This window comes from Cryptomeria japonica, chromosome 3, assembly GCF_030272615.1.
Source record: "Cryptomeria japonica chromosome 3, Sugi_1.0, whole genome shotgun sequence".
In the NCBI taxonomy this organism is placed as follows: Eukaryota; Viridiplantae; Streptophyta; class Pinopsida; order Cupressales; family Cupressaceae; genus Cryptomeria; species Cryptomeria japonica.
In genome coordinates, this window is record NC_081407.1 from 668080007 (window position 1) to 668102542 (window position 22536).

Here is a 22536-nt window from a genome sequence, read left to right on the forward strand (position 1 = left end):
AGAGACTATGTGAGAGAGGGAGAGAAAGATAATAGAGGCTGAGAATCAGAGATAATAATCTCACAACTGACAATAGGAGATTTAGTGGAGGAGAAAAGACTGTCAACCGGTAGAGAGTTATTTGATTAAATAGTTGCAGAATTCATTTGCAACAAGAATCCTTAATTGTATTCAAATAGTATTTCAATATACATGTCCAAGTTGAAGCTTGGTGCAGGGCTTGGTGCTTCTTGGGTTAGTGCCCAAAATCTTTGTAAGTTAGTGTTTTACCTCTGAGGCTGGATTGGAGTAGTAGCCTCCAGCAGCTTTTCTCAGTGAGGTATTTTCCATATTGGGTTTTCCTCAAAAATCTAGTGTTGTGAGTTACTTGTGTGTGAATGATATCTTCGGCCTTCTTTCTTATATTACCGATATGACTGTTCAGTGGTTAAGTGAACAATTGATATTCTAAGGTTAGATCAGAAGAGAAATAGGTTAGGAACCACTGATTCACCCCCCTCTCAGTGGTATTATGTGAAGGATTGAACATGAAGGATTAACTAGACTCAAAAACATGAAGGGAAGACCCCAAATGAGGCAGTTCCATTTAGGACCAAGACAACCTCAAACTTTCATGGTTACCGTTACTGGTGTAACAAATTTGGGCACATAATAGCTAACTGTAGGTTAATCAATAATCCCTCTATGAGTTATGAAAGTAGAAATCCATTTAATGCACTCCAAAATATGAATGTTGTCTACTATCAATGCAATGGATATGGTCATAAGAGTTTTGATTCTAGGAAGAATAAACCAGTACCCTTCAATAATTTTAAGGACATCCCCTTAAAAGAAAATATGAAATGCTATAACTATAAAGAATTTGGACACATAGAAAAGTTATGCAAAAACAAGAAGACCAAGCAGATGAAGGAAAATCTGGATCAAGAGCTGGTAACTGAACTTGAGCTCAATATAGTAGCTGACAAGTAGAAGGAAATCAAACTAGTTTGGGTTGAGAAAGAAAAGGAAAAGGCAGAATCAAGTCTCATAGTACAAACTGCCTTGCATGCTGAAAGGAAAAATCTATGGGTGGTGGATAGTGGTGGCTCAAACCATATGACTAGCGACTAAAAGAAATTCATTAAAATTGAAGGCTGGAATGGTGGATCAGTGGGAAAAGGAACTCTAAGCATTGATGGAAAGTTGAAGGCACATGATGTATATTATGTGGAAGGCCTAAAGAATAATTTACTGAGTGTGAGTTAGATGTGTGAGAAAGGTTACAAATTCACCTTTGACTCAACTCGGTGCTACATAAAGAAAGACAGTACCAGTAAACTTGTGGCAGAAGGAAAGAGAACAAATGGAAATGTTTATAATCTGAAGGAATGCTATGAGTCCCAATGTATGTTAGGAAAAGTAGATGAAAGTTGGTTGTGGCACTGAAGATTAGGCCACATAAATTTTGATAACTTAGTTGCAGTAAGCAAAAAGGGGTGTGTGAGGAATACTCCACCCATAATCAAGTCGGTAAACATATTTTGTGATGAATGTGTAAAAGGTAAGCAAACTAAAGTGAGTTTCGGCACAAAGGAGAACAACACCTCAAATCCACTTGAGATCGTGCATATAGATCTGTGTGGTCCAACTCGAACAAGAGCACTTTCTGGTGAAAAATACTTTATGCTCTTCATTGATGGCTACTCAAGAATGACACAGGTCACCTTTCTAAAAGATAAATCACAAACATTTAAAAGATTCAAGATCTTTCAGAAGATGGTGGAAAAAGAAAGTGGGTACAGATTAAAATGCCTAAGATCAGACAGGGTTGGAGAGTTTACATCAAATGAATTTGAAGATTATTGTGTCAAACATGGAATTAGAAGTCAATACTCTGCTCCTAAGAAACCACATGAAAATGGTGTGGTAGAAAAGAAGAATAGGATAGTCAAGAAGATGGTCTGAACCAAGTTAAATGAGGCTAGTCTGTTGGACACATATTGGAAAGAAGTTGTTCATACTATTGCATATACTTTGAACCAAGTTCAATTAAGAACAAACAACAAAATGACACCTTATGAGTTATGGTATGACCGAAAGCCATCAGTCAAATACTTCAAAGTATTTGGAAGCAACTTCTTTATTAAGAAAGATATGGATGGTCTAGGAAGATTTGACTCTAGGAGTGATGTCAAAGGAATCTTCCTTGGTTACTCATCTAACAACAAAGCCTATAAATGATATAATAAAAGACTAAGAGGAGTCATTGAGAGTTTGCATGTAAACTTTGATGAAGATATGCACAAAGGATGTCAACCATAGGTTAACTAGTATGATGACTTCGATGATGACCATGATGAAGTTTAGTTAGATATTGAACTAGAGGTAGCATCTAAGAATGTCCCCAACCAGTATGTACAGTTGAATGACTCAGAAGAGAAAATTATGGGAAATAAGAGTGATGGTGTGCAGACTAGAAGAAGACTTGCTCAAAATGATGAACAAGTCAACCTATGCCTCATGACTGAAGTTGAACCCAAAACATTCAATGAGGCTAGCAGAAGACAAGAATGGATGGATGACACGGAAGAAGAACTACAACAAATTGAGAAGAACAAGACTTGGGAATTAGTCTGTAGACCGGAAGACAAGAAAATCATTGGCACAAAGTCGGTATATAGGAATAAGATGAATGAAGAAGGCAAGATTGTTAGGCATAAAGCTAGACTAGTGTGCAAAGGATACTCTCAGGTAGAGGGAATTGAATTTGAAGAAACATTTGCACCGGTAGCTATATTAGAAGCAATTATTTCTAGCCTTCTCTACTTACAAAGGATATAAATTATATCAAATGGATGTAAAATCTGCCTTTCTAAATGGAAATTTGGAAGAATAAGTGTACATGGAGCAATTGGAAGGGTTTTTGTTGCATGAGGATGAGACATTTATGTGTAGGTTGAAGAAGGCCTTGTATGGTCTAAAGAAAGGTCCTAGAGCATGGTATTCAAGATTAGATCAGTACCTAAAGGAGCACAGATTCAAAAAGGGGAGTGGAAATAGACATGATCCTTGTGGTTGTGTATGTAGATGACATTATCTTTGGAGGCAACAAGGACACTCTCTCTAAAGAATTTGCTAATCAAATGTAGTCAGAATTTGAGATGTCAATGCTTGGTGAATTGAAAAAGTTCCTTGGTTTGTAGATATTATAGCAAGATAAAGGAATCTTTATCTCACAACTCAAGTATGCAAAGGAGATACTAAAGAAATTCCAACTAGAAGATTGTAAACTGGTAAGTACCCCCATGGTGACTGACAACAAATTGAGCAAGAATGATGTATCACTGGTGGTGGATCAGACTCTGTACAGATCCATGATAAGCAGTCTATTATATCTAACTACTTCAAGACTTGATATAGTTCAGGCAATGTGCATGGTGGATAGATTCCACGCTGCACCAAAGCAGTCACATTTGAATGCTATTAGCAAAAATTTTTGGTATCTACAATGAATGCTCAACTATGGTTTGTGGTATGCTAAACAAGGAGATTTTATTTGGGAAGCATACACTGATGCTAATTGGGCAAGATGCATTGATGATAGAAAGAGCACAAGTGATGCTGCATTCTTTCTAGGTGAACGGTTGGTCTCATGGCATAGCAAGAAGAAGGACTCAATCTCTCTATCTACTACTGAAGCTGAGTACATTATTGTTGCTACATGCTTCTCTAAGGTGCTTTGGATGAAGCAGACTCTCAAAGACATATAGGTAGACATCACTGATCATATTCTCATCCGGTGTGATAATTTGAGTGCAATCAACATAGAAAAGAATCCAATCATGCATTCCAAAACTAAGCACATTGCTATCAAGTATCACTTTCTCAGATAGAAGGTTGAAGGATAGGAGGTAAGGGTGGATTATGTTCCTACTGGTGACAAGTAGAAGATATTTTCACCAAACCAGTACTGGTAAGCACTTTTGAGTACCTCCAACATAATTTGGGAGTTGTGTCATCTGTCTAGGCAAGCTTTATGTGGCTCAGGGGGATATTGGTATGGATCAAAGAGGGAGTGCATGGTATCCTTTGTTATTATGTCAAAGGGGGTGAAATGTACCAGTATGAAGTGAATCATGAGAAGTTGACATTAATGCCAAAGGAAGAGATTGTTGGCATTTTGGCACTAAGTTGTCTTTGATGTCAAGCAGCATGATGGATATTCACATGAGTGTGAGCATAAATAATGAAGGCCTACCAGTAAGTTACATACCAGTCTGAAGGTTGGCTACTTGTTTATGATGAAGAGGAAGAATGTGAAATCTTTCACAAACCACAAAGGTAAAGATGTGATACCGGTATAGTGTCCTCTACTGATTAATAGAAGAAGAAAGCTCTACTGACAAAGGGATGTACCGATATGTCTTTGCATTATGTGTGAGCAAGCACACTAGTGAGAATATTCTACCGGCAGAACTATAGTCTTGCAGTTGAGCCTAATTGGCAAGGTGTGGCAAAGAAGGAAACATTCAAGTGTGACATAGTATGTTGAGAGAATGTGTGAGAGAGGGAGTGAGAGATAAAATAGTCTGAGAATTTGAAACAATCCCCCCTTTCTCCTACTTCACCTTTGACTACTCCTGGTAAAAGAGGTCAGAAGCCTAAGCATGTCAAGAATAAACTAGAAATTGATGCGGGCATTCAATCAACTCTTCTTTCTTCTTTGGAGTCTTCCAAAAAGAAATGATCAAGAAAACCCTTCAGCCCGTCGGTTACAAGAGCTTTGGCTTCTAAGAGAATTCTTCATAAGGCCTTCCTGGTAGGTAAGGACTCAAGTTTCTTTGTGTGTTTCGAGGGGAGTTGATGCCTCCCCTCTGGGCCAATGAGGATTATATCTTGGAATGTTAGGGGCTTAAATGCCCCTAACAAACGATGCTTGATTAAGTCTCAGCTGGACTTAATGAAGTGTGATATTGTGATGATACAAGAAACTAAGTTAAGTTTATCATTTGCAGATATGTTATTTTCTTCTTGGAAAGTTTGGAAATTTAGTGCATCTTCCTCTTTAGGTGCTTCAGGTGGTCTTGTGGTCCTTTGGAAAGATGCTTGTGTGGACTTCTCTTTGATTTCTTCCTCATCTAACTAGATACTTAGACTAGTTAAGAGTAGGATATCAAACTCTAAATTTTGGCTTTTTAATGTATATGGCCCGACTAGGGTGTTGGAGAAAAGGAAACTTTGAGAGATTTTAGCCTCAGTTGTGTCTCCTTTGCATGATGCCTTTTCTATTTTTAGGGGTGATTTAAATGCTATTTCTGGTTTAGATGAGAAGGCCGGGGGAATCATCCCTAATAAGAATACCATCTCATATTTTTGTCACTTTATTGATTCTTTGAATTTGGTTGACTGTAAACCTCTTAATGGGCCATTCACATGGACTAACATGCAGCGAGATTTTATCAAATCTTTGTGAGAGATTTTAGCCTCAGTTGTGTCTCCTTTGCATGATGCCTTTTCTATTTTTAGGGGTGATTTAAATGCTATTTCTGGTTTAGATGAGAAGGTCGGGGGAATCATCCCTAATAAGAATACCATCTCATATTTTTGTCACTTTATTGATTCTTTGAATTTGGTTGACTGTAAACCTCTTAATGGGCCATTCACATGGACTAACATGCAGCGAGATTTTATCAAATCTTTGAAAGACTGGATCGGTTTTTGGTTTGTGAAAAATGGTTTAACTTGGTTCTAGGTTTTGTTTCCTTAGCTCTCCCCTTTGAGCTAATGTGGTTTAGGGACCAATCTTTCTTGCCTTCATTAAAACAATGGTGGCTTTCTACCCCGTATATTCGTGGGTCTAGGATGTTCCAGATTGTTAAGAAATTGGCTTTCTTAAAACATAAGATTATAAGTTGGAATATTGCACACTTTAAGAATATCTTTGGAGAAAAGGCTAGGATTCAGGAAGAAATTGAGCAGCTTAATAAGAGTATCATTAATTCGGGTATGTCCTCTCTTTCTTATGATAGGCTTAATTTTTTAAATCTTCAACTGGGTGAGATTTTGGCTAGGGAAGAATCTTATTGGAGGAAGAAATCTAGGGACCTTTGGTTATTAGAACGGGATAGAAATACCAAGTTTTTCCATTCTTCTTCTAAGCTTAAGAGGCAACGCAATAGAATTTCGTGTATTATTGATTGTAATGGGAAAAGTTTGTTTGATGAGGGTGATATTGCTTATGAAGCTTTTAGGTTCTTTAAGTCTTTTCTTATGGCAGAACCTGTTGCTTTAGATAATGTTTTTATAAATTCTATCCCCCCTTTATTGACTCAAGAGGATAATAAGATGCTTTTGGGTTTTCTTACTAATATTCCATTTAATAAGGATAAGTGGCTCAAGGAGTGAAATCACATGATTCAAACACCAAACAAATGAAGATTATAAGTGTTATGCAATGTTCAAGCAAATCATCATACTCACTTGCTCATATAATTTTAATTATCCTTTAAGTTTGAAACATGCACAAAAGAAAGTCAACAACATAGCCTGATATGCTTCTTTTTCTACTTCATGAAATGAAAAAAATTAAAGTTTGAGTAATGAATATCACTATATTGTTAGGATATTCAGTCCTTTCTATCCTCAATTCTCTAGAATTATTTTCTATTTAAAATAATTCTTTAAGGCTTTTAAAGGGATTCCCCATCTAGAATCAAAGAAACCCTAAACAAAACAAAAATGTATTTCTGGGACATGATGAATCTCCATGATGGCAAGAGTAATCACCTTTGCAAAATTCGCTTGACCTCATCATTAGCCTACCACCTTTCTAAAAAAAAACTTTCCAATACACCTCCTCAGCTTTCCATTACAATAGAAAAGATGAAAGGATAAAAAAAATGTTAGCTGGTATACCTTTGAAACGTGGCACTATCTAGCCTCCTCTTTAAATACCTCTTTAGGTTGCAATAAAATCAAAACTTCATACCACTGCTAGGTCTTAAAACCAATTATAGACACATGGGAAGATGGCGAGGTTTCATTCTTTCCCTTTTCTTTCGATCTTCTAAAGATAATGTAGGAGAAACACATGGTGGCATTTTTTAGTTGTTCTTGGGACTTCAACCTTGTGAAAATACTTTCACATTGTTTAGACACATGGTGATTGCGCCCACCATAAGGAAAGTCTTAGGTCAGAGCCTCTTTCTAAATTATGCCTAATCAACATGTGGGATTGTTGTGTTTTGCAACAACACAAGAGAAAGGAAAGAATAAAAGGAAAATAAATATAAGGAGAATCTTAAAGACCCTTGTAGTTCAATCTACAATATCTACCTCCAAAAAGAGACTAGATCTTTAATAAGATGCTATATTTGAAAAAGGGACTATATTAAGAACACACATCTTTCCTATTTCTATAAAAGTGGATTAATGAAAGAATGCACACTTTATATAATTAAGGAGAGATCATTCATAAAATATGTATTGTTTCAAGGAAGAGGTCCTAATAAAGGAACATACATGTACTTGCATGAAATAAATCCTATGGAAGAAAAGTTACCAGGTTATAAATGATGCAAATCAACAAAAGGAATGTTTCTCCTTATAGAGAATTATTTAAAAAATATTATTCTACTTATGCATTATCAACAAGAATAAATATGCTATTATTTTGTTCACTTAGTATGATTTCACCTAAAATTGTCCCACCATGAATGAAAGTGAGCTTCCAAAAGTAAATCTTCCAACAACACACAGTAAGAAGCAACATAATAGGAATATAGATGTTGCTTAGAATGGTGATAACACATATGTAACTTGTTGTTTCTTGTTACTTGAATAGTACTAGAATCAATAAATTTTTGAATTTTATAATGCAATTCTTGATACTCATTAAAGGAATGACCATGGAGTTGATGATACTCACATTTACAAGAAGTTTCAAGATCTTGTTTATGTTTCCACCATATTTTGGGCCAAAGAAGGCTGATCAACTTGGCTTGAAGAATGTTGAACAAAATACTCTCATGTTGTGAGGAAAATTTAGGATAAGAAGTCATGTATGAATTAGACAGTGAGTGAGGGGATGTCGATAGAAGAAGAGGTTGGAAACCTAAACCTTTTTTATAAAATTATGATGTATACTTCTAATGATAGTTAAGATCTTATTGTAAATATCCTTAATCATGTCCATTAATTTAATTTTTAGATATAATATTAAAAACAAATCCATATTTTTTTCAAATCTAGGGTAGCACCTTTGATATGTGTTGAAATGTAAGGAGGAGAGGGTAAAAAATTAGGTTGAATTGGACAGAGGTTTAAATATCCCTGATCAACATCTATAAATGTATGTGAATATGAAGCTATATTAGATTTAGGACAATCTTGAATAAATTATACACTAGTCTCCTTTGTGGTTCCAATGTTAGATTCAATGACTTTGTATTTACCACAAAAGAAAGGTGTGTAATCAGGTTATGACCCCTGATCATCTTTCAAGCCTGCCTTTTTAGGTGAAGGAGTATTATGAGTAGGAGATTATGTATTTATTTTTATTAGAGAATGTATTGAAAAAATTGAAGAAGATTAAGATTTTTTACTATTTGTATGTTTTTATCAGCTTGCAAGGTATACATCTCATTGTCATAAATAAACTTGATATTGTAATGAAGACTAGAAGGGACCTCTTGCACAACATGAATCCAAGCTCTATCTAGAATAAGGTTGTATGTGAGAGTATCAACCATGACATAAATAGTTGTGGGAATATCATAGGTCATATTTTAATAGAAAATATAATTGTACCTAACAATGGCTTTCCAACATTATCAAAGCCAAAAATAAAAATAGAATCAATTTGAATAAGAGAATTATCAACATTAATTTTATGTAGCAATTCAATACTATGTACATTAAGACCTAAATTATTGTCAAGTAGAGTAAATCTTAAAATATTATAATTAATGAGGATAATAATCATGTGGGGATCAACATTGATTTTGAATTTCTAAAGAAGGTAATTCATTTTGGTGGAACTGAATTTTTTTCTTTGTTTCATTCTTACAATAAAGAATAGATGTCATCTCATTTCATCTAATAGTAGGTGAGGTAACTACATTTTGTAGGGCTACTTGGAGCATCCTATTTAATGTAGGAAAAAATTCAATCATGTCCCAAAGGGAGATAATATCTAGAGAATTGTGAATATTCTCAACAAGATAATACTCCTTACAAAAATATTGTGAAATATGTGAGGGAATTTTTTTTTTTATATTTGTGAGGTACTACATTATAATCAAGTTGTTGATTCACCATTCCTTTAACAACAATCATTGGTTTTTGTTGAGGTTGAGGAACATCTTGATGAAGGTGGGCAAAATTTTAAGGATTATAATTACTAGAAACATGAATGGAATTGACTTGAATTTTTTTTCTTTATCCTCTAAATCACCACCTTTAGGAGAGAGAGAATTGTAATCATTAATTTTTTTATAAAGGGGGCTATCAATTTTTGTAAACCATTATATCATGAGATCATCCTCTTGTAAAAACGGTATCCTTATGAGGGAGGCACATTTTAGGAGAAAGATTAAAATCATTCCTAGGAGGGTGTTTATTGAAATAATTATTAATATAGTATCATCTAGTACCAAAATGTTATCATGGGTAAGACCATTTTTGGAGAGCACAAGCATTATTCATGAATAATTCACCCTTAGAAGGGAGAGAATCAATACATTGGCTATGTAATCATCCTCTCGCCTCAAAATATACTTATGCATAGAGACATTTAAAAATACAGGCCTATCTAAAACAATATCAAAATGCAAATACAAGTTGATTAAAGGCACAAATTTCATTTTAAAATTGATGGCATAAAATGTGTGATGTCTACTATAATGGAAGATTCAGTGAAATGAAATAAAACATTCTTTCTAACATATACATTTGATGAAGCCACTAAGCAATCCAAGTATTTAAACTAGGAAAGTCATGTGTATAAATTAAGAAATCCAAGCATACAAGCAATGGATGAATACATGTAAATCTCAAAATATCATACAAATATCATAGTTAAAACTAAAAATCAAAGATATGAAAGTGAAAGACATGTTGGGCTCACCAAAATGTAATGGAGGGAAATAAGGATTCATTAGTCTAATAGACAAAATAAAAATTAAGAGAAAACCCACTGATTACATTAGATAACAACCAATTAGGCATCAAATTCAAATTTATTAGTGAGAGTTTAGCATTTGATTGATTAATCCTATTATATATTGAATTGAATTAATATTAATTGATGGGATAAGCTAAATGTAAATAACTATAACTAGAAGATACAAAATTGATAATGAATATTGTAAACTAGAAAATGTAGATCTTTACATGGACTAACATGAATTCAACAGGTAACAGGATATAGAGAGGAACCTATCATGCAAGTATAAGATAAAATTAAGTTGATACTGGTGTTGGGAATCAACATCAAACTAGTGAGTTTTTTAGTATTGAAACTCAATATGAAACCCTAAGACCCTATGCCAGATTCTTACTAAATATGAGCTTGAACATGGAGGACAAGGATGCTAGTGTTCCTAGTCCTAGTGGATGGATACTCTAAGTGCCCTTGTATAGAGGATTCTAGATGAAGTTTGGAGAGGTTCTCTATCACTAGATCCTAGGCAATTTTCCTTCTTTCCTCTCTGTCAAAAACTCGCAGCTAAACTTAGATCTACACACAAGATGAGAAAAATGGTATTTGGGGTTATATAGTAGTTTTCCTTAGTAAACCCTAGGTTGGGACTTAACCCTACAACAATGCTGGATATGAAATAAAAGTTTGAATTGAAATTATTACAGCTTGAATTGATGATGTAATTCTATTAGAATAAGTCCTCCACATGTTGATGCAATAACATGACAAATTGTTAAAAAATCCATCATAAAATCATACTTGACAGTTCATAAGTAAAGATGTCTTGTTGTATATTTCCTCTCCTTGAAATTGATTTTGTTTTTAATCATAATAATTTCCCTTTGAATTGAAATAATGATTTAGGGATGAGATACTGAAATAAATTAGGAGTGATGTCTTATATAGGAATTTCAAAGTAAAAGAACCTTTTGGCTAACTTCGAATAATATTTTATATTGCATTGAGGATATAATGGCAATACTAACATATTATTCTCTTGAATTCTTGGTTGTAAATCATTAGAAGTTTGTCGATGATTACCAATGCCCCCAAAAAATAATCTTTAATTTTTAGGGTCGCAAGATAATAGAGTATTGATTATAGAATTATAGTTAATATGAAAATTTATAAAGAGATGTCAGAATGTATCCAACAAGTATAAAGAGATATCTTGAAACAAGAATAAATAGGACCCTTTGAGGACAAGAGATATTTTTTCAAAAAGAAATATACCTCAAAGAGGAGTTATCTAAACAAACATAACAACTTCTACCAAAATAAGGGAAGGAGAACAATAATACATACCTTCCCCCTATTGCTAGGTGAAATATATTCTTGATGAAATATGACACACTATTGACTCAATGTGAGAGGTAAGTTTATAATATATTTACATTGCCAAGTGAAAAGAGGTTGTCGCCAAGGACTTTCACCTCTTTCATAAGAGATAATCATTGAGAAAAAAATCACACAAGGAATTGACATCAAATCATAGGCATACACCACTCAACAAAGGAAATGTGGACCCATAGAAAGGATAATAGAGAGAGATTATTTCCCCCCAAGCATAAGAACAATGAGAAGAATTACACAACCTCTAAGGAGAGATTAAACATAATAAAATGAACAATATAATCACATTAAATAATATTCCATGCAAGGAAAGACATTTATATATGTAAAATGCAACTCTAAAGAAGAGGTAATATTCAAAGGGAGAGAAAGAAAATTAGAATGAAGGATCACATATTCCTCTTAAGATAAAGATTGACCATAGAAAATATACCACTCTATGCAAGAAAGGATAAGAAAACATGAAAAATGCAACCCCTAAAAGGAATAGTGATACTTTAGAGAAAAGAAAAATGATAAATGCAAGAATGAACCAAGTTAATACCTTAATATGTTTGGTATTGAAAAAGAATCAACTCTTATGATAAAGAGACCCCAATTAATTTAGCTACCAATGCCATAGGGTGAGCAACAACATGGAGGGTGAGAAGAGTGCCAAGACACTACTTTCTCACCAAGAAAGAGAGCAATATCAGCTGAAAGATCTATTTGTTTCCTATCAAATTGCTCTTGAACAGATTCCTTAAATGCTTTACATTTTCAATGAGATTGAAAACCACCACGATGAAAACTAAAATTCTCACTACCTTGTTAACACTTTTTGCTAAAATTTATGACAGGAAAACAATATTCTTATTATAATTTAATTTCCAAAAGATTCTAGTTGCTAATATTTCTCGATCATCAATAGGATTAGGCCTTGTCTCTTGTGATGTAGGAAAAGGATTGTTAGAAGAAGGATTACAATCTATGATTTTAACTAAGGCTATATCAATGAATCCTTGCACTCCATTTTGAAAAGTAGGACAATCATTGGTAGTGTTGTCATTAGTTTGGTAATATGAGAAAAAAAGATCTTTTGAAGAAGAAGCACTTTGAGATGAATGATAAGCTTTATGTATTGTAAGATGATCAATCAAGTCTAAATCCCAAAAAGATAATCCATACGAGGATTATGATAATGTCCTAGGATGTTAAAGTCACTCCAATAAGAATCTCCTAATTGAAAAGGAGGAGGAACATTATAATAAATTTATTTAAAAAATTTAGTGTAATTGTGTTTATAAGGAACAAAGGGACAAGTAGACGAAGAAAGAATATATTGTGGAGGAGGATTTTACTTTCTATCATCATGCATGTCGTCTTGGGAAGGAAGATCCTTATCATCTAAGTCATCATCTTTGCTTATTGTTATATTGGGAGATAGATCATGAATAAAATAAATAATATCATCTTCTCTACATATAATTTGATGACTAAGATAGGCTCTAGGAGAATAAGGAGGATCTAGAGTGATTGAAATACCAATATTTTGATCTTATCCCCCTTGCGCTAGGGTATCTGCATGAGATGAAGATGGTATGAAATTGATCTTGAATAATTTCTCTTCATAGGAGAAATCATTGATTTGTATTAGCTTGTTCTTCATTCACATTAGATACCATAGGAGAGGTATAAGTATTAGGTTTTCCATAAACATCTCTAGGATTGCGTCTACGAAAGTTTTAATGTGATCTATATATATAATGCATTTTCCTAAAAAATATCACAATAAAACAACATGCACTATAAATCAAAGTTTTGAGATCAATTTGATTAAAAGGAAGAAATTTGGACATTCTAAAAAAGCAATATGCCAAAGTGCTATGAATGAAAAGAAGCTATGTGAAGTGAAACAAGCCATTATCCAACACATGATTATGATAAATGTAAGTGAAAAAAAAATTAATCATATGTGAAATAGAAAATAAATCAAATCTGAAAATTGAAGTGATGAATTGTGCAACCCACAGATCTAATTAACCAAAATAAATTAGGGTTTTTATGATTAAACCTCTAAATGAATTAGATCTAAAAAATTTGTCTAATTTTTGTGCAACCCACAGATCTAATTAACCAGAATAAATTAGGGTTTTTATGATTAAACATCTAAATGAATTAGATCTAAAAAATTAATCCAAATTAGACAACCCACAAGCTCCATATTAGAATTTATAAATTAACGTTTTTGTGAAACTAACCTTTAAATTTTTCAAATTCAATTGGAAACTAAAGTTGTGACTGTAAATTTAAATTTTAAATTGTATCAACACTTAGATCTGAGAATATAAATCAAAATTAAAGTTGTGAGTTGTGTTCACCAAAATGTAATGGTGAAAAATTAGGGTTTTTGCCATATGAAGGATGAAAATGGCTAATTTCTACTTAGGGACCAATACATTAGGCAATGATAAGAATTTGGTAGATCTAAACCTAAGAGGGGTAATTGTTGATCAGATTCTAGGGATATTGGATGAGCCTCTCCATTCCCTTGAGTTGAATTGATTTATTGAAGATCTTGAAATTAGGGAAAATGAGTTGAAATTGAAGTAATTATGCACGAACGGTGAGTTATATTCATTAGATTGAGCCACAAACATAGATCTAAGTATTATAAGAGTATTTAGACCTATTTATAGAAGGATCTCCCAATTTGTCAAGATCATAGCAATAGTTAATGTAGTCCTCTGCACTTTATGTACTCCAATGGGGGATTGTTTGATCACTACAAATAAAACCAATTCTAAACATTGCAACTCGATAGTTGTTCTTACACACACTAGAGAATGGAAAATAAGCTGGGAATATGGGTTTTCCTATGTTAAACCCTAGTTTAAGAATGAACCTTGATCGAAATATTGTAAATACTAAAATAAACAATGGAAAGATATAACTCAGATTTGCAATGACCGAGAATGATGCTTTACTTCTTGAATGTAATCATTTATGTTGTATGAAATGGCATGATCATGAAAAAAACATAATCACACACACATGCTTTCAGATGAATGATGTAACTTTCTACACAATGGTTGAATGAAGATAATGAAACATTGAAGAAATCTAGAAATGCTTGATGATGAACACTTCAATGCTTTAATGATATAGGTAGTTTTGTAATTAGGCTGATCAAATGGTTTTATATATAAGAGCCAAGGTCAATATACCAATTAAGAAGACCTCCAATGGTCACATAGAGTCACCAATTTCATTTCTCACCAGGGTGATAGGTCACTTCCTCCCCCTAAACAATGGATCCATTAAGGGGGACCAGGGCCTTGGGCACTCTGGTCCTAGGACCAAGGCACTAGAGCCTTGGTTCTCCATAATTAGGGACCTCAAATTAGCTCCAAGGAGAAGGACATAGCTTGAGAGGATCAATTGACAGGTGTATATGTCATGAAAACTAGAGTTAAGGACGTGAACAAATCTGGATAGGAGATGAGGGGGAGATACACTAAAGTAGGGGAACAAACATGAGGCATAAATTAGCACGATGATAATTTGCAATGCTACACTATCTTCTTTGAGAGCTTCATATAAATCTCTACAATAGCTTAATTTTACTTTTTGACCTTCCACTATTATTTTACCTTGCAACATTACATTCTAGTGTTACAAATTTATTTTCTTCTAGGTATTCTTTATGAGACATCACATAAGTATAGAGCTTACATTAATAAAACAATTTTTCTACTTGATGTTGTTTAAGTATTATTTTCTTTGTTTTGGGAGTAGTTTCTCTCTTAATGGTTTTTATCCCTTTCTTTACCTCATAAGAGTTCTCCTCTTACTGATCAAGGCACACTTCTGAGGCATGTTAATCCTACAATATTCTATCATAGTTAATCTTCCAAATTAATTAAGTTACATTGTGGATTTCCATGCACACATGTAATCAATTGAGTGCATGAAAAAATTCTAGCTAGTTGTTGCTATTCTAGTTGTTGTCTATTGCATTCTAAATTGCTTATTCCATTGTATGTTTAAGATTATTGAGATTAATTGAATTTCTTACTTATTTCCTAGTTCCCCTATTTCATAGCTTTTACTATGCGTCTATTTTCTAATACAACATCAGTATTTTATGTAAAATTTCTTGGCCATTATAACACTAAGTTGTCATTTAATATTAATCAAATCTATTTCCTCTAGCTTTTGCATAAAATTGATGTGGGGTAGATTATACAATCTTAATTATCTCAAGTTATATATTTGTGCAAAATAATTATTGAGCTTGTGATATAATTTTAGAGAATTATATGTTTTATTTGTAGGTTACAACTCAAGTAGGTTACAACTCAAGTAGGTGAAGTGTAATATAATTACTCTTAGGAATATTTATTTTCATCTTTAGTTGAATGCTTCATCCAGATTGCAAAAAATGTATCCTTACAATATTGGAAAGATCATGTAGGGTTATTCAATTGAATGTAATTAGATTCTCTAATATGAATGATATGGCTAAACTATGTGGCTTTTATATTACTATCTCTATGTAATATTATTTTCAAGATATATAAAAATGTTTTTATTTGCTTATAAAAGGCCAAAGCATATAGAGATCCCTTCCCTTATAAATTGGACCATAATTAGTAGCATCACAATGCTAACTCTCACCCATTCAACATGAGTAGACATGTGTTCCTTAGGATTACATTGCAAGTTAATCCTTTATGACTATGATAAACAATATAGATTAGTAACATTAACATTTAAACATGGGATTATAAATAAAACACATATTTGTAGTAGGGATTTCTCAAGGTTGAATGACACAAAAAGTGTTATATAGTTAGACATTCTACTAAATAACATAAACCTTTGTTCTTTTCCTATGCACAAATTTAGGATACATGAAGATAAAAAAAAATAACATGTAAATTGTATATGGATCTTGCATTAACTAATAGTGAATGTTTTGATTAATAAAAATAGGGATATATGCGTACCTTTAAATATCAACTAAAAAATGCCACCAAGGGCACAAGATAAGTGTACACCTAGCAAAATGAGTCCAAAAATAGCTAAACACCTCTAAACACAAAAATGATCAAAGACAAAACTAGCAATAGAAACTATCCCAAACTAAGCTAGAACTAGCCAACCGCCACAGAAACAAAGAGGTGGCCTACTATTCAATGGCATTACTTTCATTCCAATCCTTACATAAACAAATAAATTTTTGAGAAAAAGAAATTCTTTTGTGGAATCAATAGAAGAGATTGGGGTAGGTCCAAATCAGAAGTATCTTTAACCAAAGAAATAGGGGGCTCCATAAATACCAAAGGGAAAGGAAAACTTATTTCTCATTTGGATTTCCTATATTCAATCTCCTCTTATATAGCCTTTAGGGAGGCCAATTTTTTGAGGACCATCTCTTGGCTTCAACTATATATTTCCTTAACTTTTCCTTTTAGGACCTCCATTTTTTCTTTTCAATCAAAAACCATCATGTCCTCTTTCTATTGTAGCACCTTTTTCAAGAGCTCCTTTATCTTCTCTTCAACTTTCTCATAATTCTCTAGTTTCTCAACAATATTACTCAGCTCTTATAAAACACCTTCATCTTGTAGATCCATGATCTATTTGTCCACTATAGCCCCTACCTACACCGTATGCTTTAGTCTATTTATTTTCCTAATGGCCATATCAAACTATGGAAGGAGCTATTTGATAACCAATTCCTACTAGACATTATCCTCCATCTTTCTTAGAGTTGTCTCTAAATTAATAGGGCTCTTGTCATGGTCAAGAACCTCTAAGTTAGGGGGAATAGGGATCTCTTCATCAGTAGCCTCCTTAGAAACCTCTGGGGACCAATCAAATTCTAAATCATTAGAAGGCTCCTAGCCCTCCACCTCCTCCTAACCATCTAACTCAAACACCTCCACCTTCGCAGAAGGTGTGGTAGAGATCTTGTGCTTTACTTATCTTAAGGGATGAATAGAAGGTAGGGACAAGCCTTGGTTTAAAAGAGGAACCAAGAAATGTGTTTTCAGCCATGGGCTCTAGAAATCACAATCACCAAATTTTGGTTTGGTAGAGAGTTAGCAGGCATTGATAGGGACCCATCGAGAAGGCTTAAAGAAAGATGAAAATTATAAAGCCCAAAAATGAAAGCCTAATGAAATGGCATGGATTTTTTAGCCTTAGCCCTAGCCATAGATTATGATAAAGAAGAGAAAACCGGATAGGAGAAGTTCACCTAGATACCACACCTTAGATGGTTTAGTGTAGGGAAAATTTGGATGTGAAATATTTTGAAGTGCCCATCCAAAGTGAAATGTTTTATTCACAACATGGTCATGTCTTCTCACTCACTGGGAAGATTCTCTCGATTCTATCCACTTTGCAATCTCAACACTCCTTCATTGGCCTTGAAAACACATTTGAATTCCTCCTTATAATATTCCTTTGAAATCTCAGGGAAGGTAATACCATCCCGTAGAAGCCGGTAATGGAAGCAATAAGGTTCGGGGTGACTTTGAAGGCAACCTTCCCAATGTTCATATCCCCTTTTTTCCAAGCCTGAGCAAAGTTCTTTTAAAGCTCTAGGTCAAGACCTTGTATAACATTCACATAGCTATCTAGATTACCTTTAACTATCTTTTGCCAAAGCTCCAACTTACATCCAAACCCTTTGTAGGTATCTCATTCCATTTTAATTAAATCCCATCCCCCCATTTCAAACACATAGAGATTTGTAGAAATATTATAAACACAAACTAAGAAATGGTACATATATCCAATTTTAAATGTCTCTAACATAGGATTTGACTAAATCTATCTTAAACTTACAACTGAAATAAAATTTATTTGATAGAAATGATTAAGTATAAATATTTCCTAAGGTAGCACATTGTTGAAAATTTATCATCCAAGTAGATCCAAATTGACAAGTAGTAGCCTAAAATTATTTGTACACTCTAATTTTAAGAGGTTGTTTGTCATGTATTACTAAACAACCTCATATAATTTATACAAAGTTTGTATAAAACTAAAAATAAACAACACCTCTTTATCTATCATTTAAATTTTTAAATTTTGTAACATAGCATTAATTTATTTTGATATAAATCTAGAGTTTCGAACCATAAGTTTTGTAAAATTTTATTTTATATTTATTAAAATAAATTATTGATTAAAAGGATGGAAACCTATATGTATAATAAGTTAAAGCAATTTAAATATCATTATTACCAAAGATTTTAGTCTTTTTATATTGAGCTTGTTTATTAAAATGAAAAAATCAAATTTATTACATATATAAAACCACTTTACATTGTCATCCACATAATCTTGTAAATCTTATAATGCTTCTGGATTTGATTGTGTGCAAGATTTTTGTCATCAACATTTCAATCACACTCTTATTCATCATGAGGATGAGAGAGTGATTCATCCTACAGAGTGTGATTCGAAACGTTGATGATAAAAATCTTGCACACAATCGAATCCAAAAGCATTATAAGAATTACAGCATGGATTGTGGAAATCTGATAGCATTAATAATATTTCAAAGAAAACAAACTTAAAATATGTATAGTTTAATAAATATGTTCTTGTAGTGCCAGCTAGATCATTAAAAAAAAAACAAAAAAAAACTAACTTTAAACATAATACAGTCATTAAGAAAAACCGATTTGTATGGATTCATGAGAAAAATAATGCGAAGGCAAAACGTTATGAACTTTACCAGGAGTATCTATCACTTTTAGTATTCGACAATCCTTCCATTTGCGTTGCCCAACCTGGCACTTTTTCGTCACAGATTTACTACTCCTTTTAGTCGTAAAGGCGTTGTATCCAAGGATGCTATTACCCGTCGAGCTTTTGCCATTCCCAGTGCGTCCAAACAAAACCAGATTTATGACTCCCATTATTAATTTCACCTCACAAAACTGCCAGACAACACTAAACGTCGTTAAATTCCACTGAATAAATTTATAGACCAGCAACATCAAATGTTAAACATTAGAGATATTCTCAAACAAATCTTTTCTCAATCACCTGCTCAGCGATTCTTAGCTAACAGTGGCGAAGTCTCCGGCTGTGAATTTCAACAAACTTAGTGAATTTAAAGGTCGCAGAAGCAATGGTTGCGTTAGAAGTACGCTAGGATGGGGTAGAACGAATAAATTTGGAAAACCCGAGAGGGCGCAAAGGATATGTTCGAAAGCAGAATCCATTTTGAGATGACACAGATAAAAGAGAACAATCTAAAAGAAGGTATTCCGAGATGATGGTATTCTGAGATATGATGGAGAGAGGAGCGAACAAATAATTGATGATGAAGTAATGGCCACCACAGCATACGAATATTAAGACTTTTAAGAGGGTATATAATTCGTAGAGGAGATTCCACACCCACTCAGTTTAATAATGTGGAGAACAGAACTTTTTCTTTCGGTCATGTTGGAAGAAGGGCTGGATGCTTCTTGAATGTTAAGACTCAGCAATTTCATAGAGCTTTAATTGTTATTGGAAGGAACAAGCACACAACTAGGCTAAATGGACGCCAAGATGCCATGTTTTACGTCATGGTCTAAGTGTCTCCTTTAAGCAAGCATCCGGGCATGGTCAGGCAGCAAATATCTTTATTTCAATGGCGCTCGAAATTTTGCATTTCAAATTTTGAAGAAAGAGAAGGTTATCTTGCTCTAATGACAAAGAAGTTATATCGAAGGTAGCTACCCCAAATTAGCACAAGCTATTTAACACCTAGGAGAAAGTATCAAGAAGCATGCATACTATGTCAATAGAGTAATGGAGTGATCTGGCATACCTATATTATAGTGCATTTCGTAAGAAAGGCTATTAGAGGTCATATGCTCTATCAATTTTGAGGCTAACAAATAGGGTACCTTGAGTATTTTGTTGTCTTCATTTTTACATTTTCCAAGTCAATTTTTTTACAATATTTTGTAGAATATATTCATTAGAGCAATTACTTACCATCCAGCATTTGTATCATGATATTTTTCTTTTTAAATGAGTTTGATTAGTTGCTTGCTATTTTATTTTTGTAAATATATACAATTTTCAAATAGTCTTGAAAGAAGTTATGTCCTTATTTGATTCCTTAAAAATTTTAAGAATTTGACTAGAAGCACATTTAGTCCTAGGCTCTTGCATCATTTCACATTATCAAAATGGCTTTCTTTAACTATTCAAAGGAGTGTGTTATTAGGGTAACTATAATATTGATCTAGTTTAGTATTAACATAGTCTCTTGTAGCATCTCATAAAGCTTCATCATATTTTTAATAATATTAAAAAATATATTCAAACAAAATGAATCTTCCAATAATCTATGATGGTTGTTAACCATAAGAATTGAATTTAATATCTCATAACGAGGAAATAGTCACAGATATAATATTCCATAACTGATATGTATGGAAATAGATCATAAGAAATTGGATGGAAATAAATATCTCAAATTTTGGTAGCATAGCATTAGAACACAAGTATCTTTAGTGATAGAAAAGTGATAATTTTTAACCATAATAGTAAATTATAGAAAAATAACAAAGTAGGTCAACTTTGGAAACTAGAAATATAGAAAAGCTTAGATATGTAATTTAGTGCTCAAAGTTTTGGACTGGTATTCTTGGCACCCTAGCTCAGGAGGTGTTTAAACTAACAAAATGGAGTAGGAAGGCAATAAGGAATTCATATAATTAGTCTCCCATTTAAAATAAAGATTAAAAGTGTTGGACACATGTGTTGAAAGCCCTAGTCAAGGGATTTTCAACCATTAAAAATATGGCAATGTTAATTATAGTTTGTTTCACATTCCTATAACACTCTCTAATCTCTAGATTGAATCTGCACAAACTAAAATTGTGAATAATGATTGTGTTAAAAAGAGAACTTATACTCAAACGGACATAGGCTAAATGAGGATGAAAATATTAAAATTACAAGAATATAGCTTAGATATGGAATCCTCTCATGGATTCTCACATAAAAGTGGTCATTCACTTCTCTATAGACAAGTTTTGCAAGTGAGAATGCAATACAATGACAAAGTTAAATTACAAACATGAAATCATACTAAAGTGTTGAAAGTTGTAGTCTACTACTCAATATGTTGAAAAATCAAATATTAAGTGCTTTCTTAATTAAATCATAACCTAGACCTTATAAATGATATTAAGATGTCCTTTATATAGCGATGCAAAGGTTATTTAAATTTAGACTCACATAATATCATCAAGTAGAAAAATTGAAACCATATTTGAAAATGTGAAGACCAACACTCACACTGGCTATAATTTTGGGAAATTTTAGCAAGATAAGTGTGTTGCATGCCCAAGTATTACACTAATGAAGGTCCCAAATACTATGTGAAATTATAAAGGGATATAATTTTTCTAATGTTGATCCTTAAAGTTTACACTCCCTAGGAGTAATCTCATGTGAAGTTCAATGAGCGGGGACTAGGTGCACTTTACTGAATAATCTTTGGGATTATAGAAGCCAAATCTTCATTTACTTTTGCATGAGAAAAAATATAGAAGGCTAACTCTAAGTAAATACACCAAAGTTTTTACAACACATTAAATTTCCTTCTAAAGGATAATTAAAAACTTACAATCTCTAAATTATAAGCACATAAAACTATAGACTGTTCATTGTTTGAGAGAGAATAAAATACATAAGGTCATGAAGACACATAGCATCATATTAAAATGCCTTAGTTAGAAGCACATGTTAAGACTTCTTAGAGAACAAATTATCTCTATTATTTCAAAACAATACTTACTCCTTATCAATTTAGCTCACCAAATGAGATAATATAGCTCCACATCACAAAAATTGTAAGTGTTTGCAAGAGTATAGTGTTAGAATATTCTGATACTGGAGGAAAACTGAGAGGGGGGTGTGGGGGGCTGAATCGATTTCCCACAAGTTTAGCAATTAAATAAAAATATAAACCTTTTGCCAAAGAA

The 22536-nt window shown here is 33.0% G+C and overlaps 1 protein-coding gene across 1 annotated transcript in view; it reads right to left on the reverse strand.

The window, feature by feature from the left end:
* LOC131030651 (immune-associated nucleotide-binding protein 8) overlaps positions 1-19715 on the reverse strand; it is a 115493-nt gene extending 95778 nt beyond the window's left edge. The window contains exons 1-2 of the mRNA XM_057961562.2: positions 19589-19715; positions 19275-19479 (exon numbers count right to left, since the gene is read on the reverse strand). Of these exons, the coding sequence (XP_057817545.2) occupies positions 19275-19458 (184 nt within the window). The 5' untranslated portion in view covers positions 19459-19479; positions 19589-19715. The remainder of the gene's footprint in view (positions 1-19274; positions 19480-19588) is intronic.
* Between the last annotated feature and the right edge of the window lie 2821 nt (positions 19716-22536).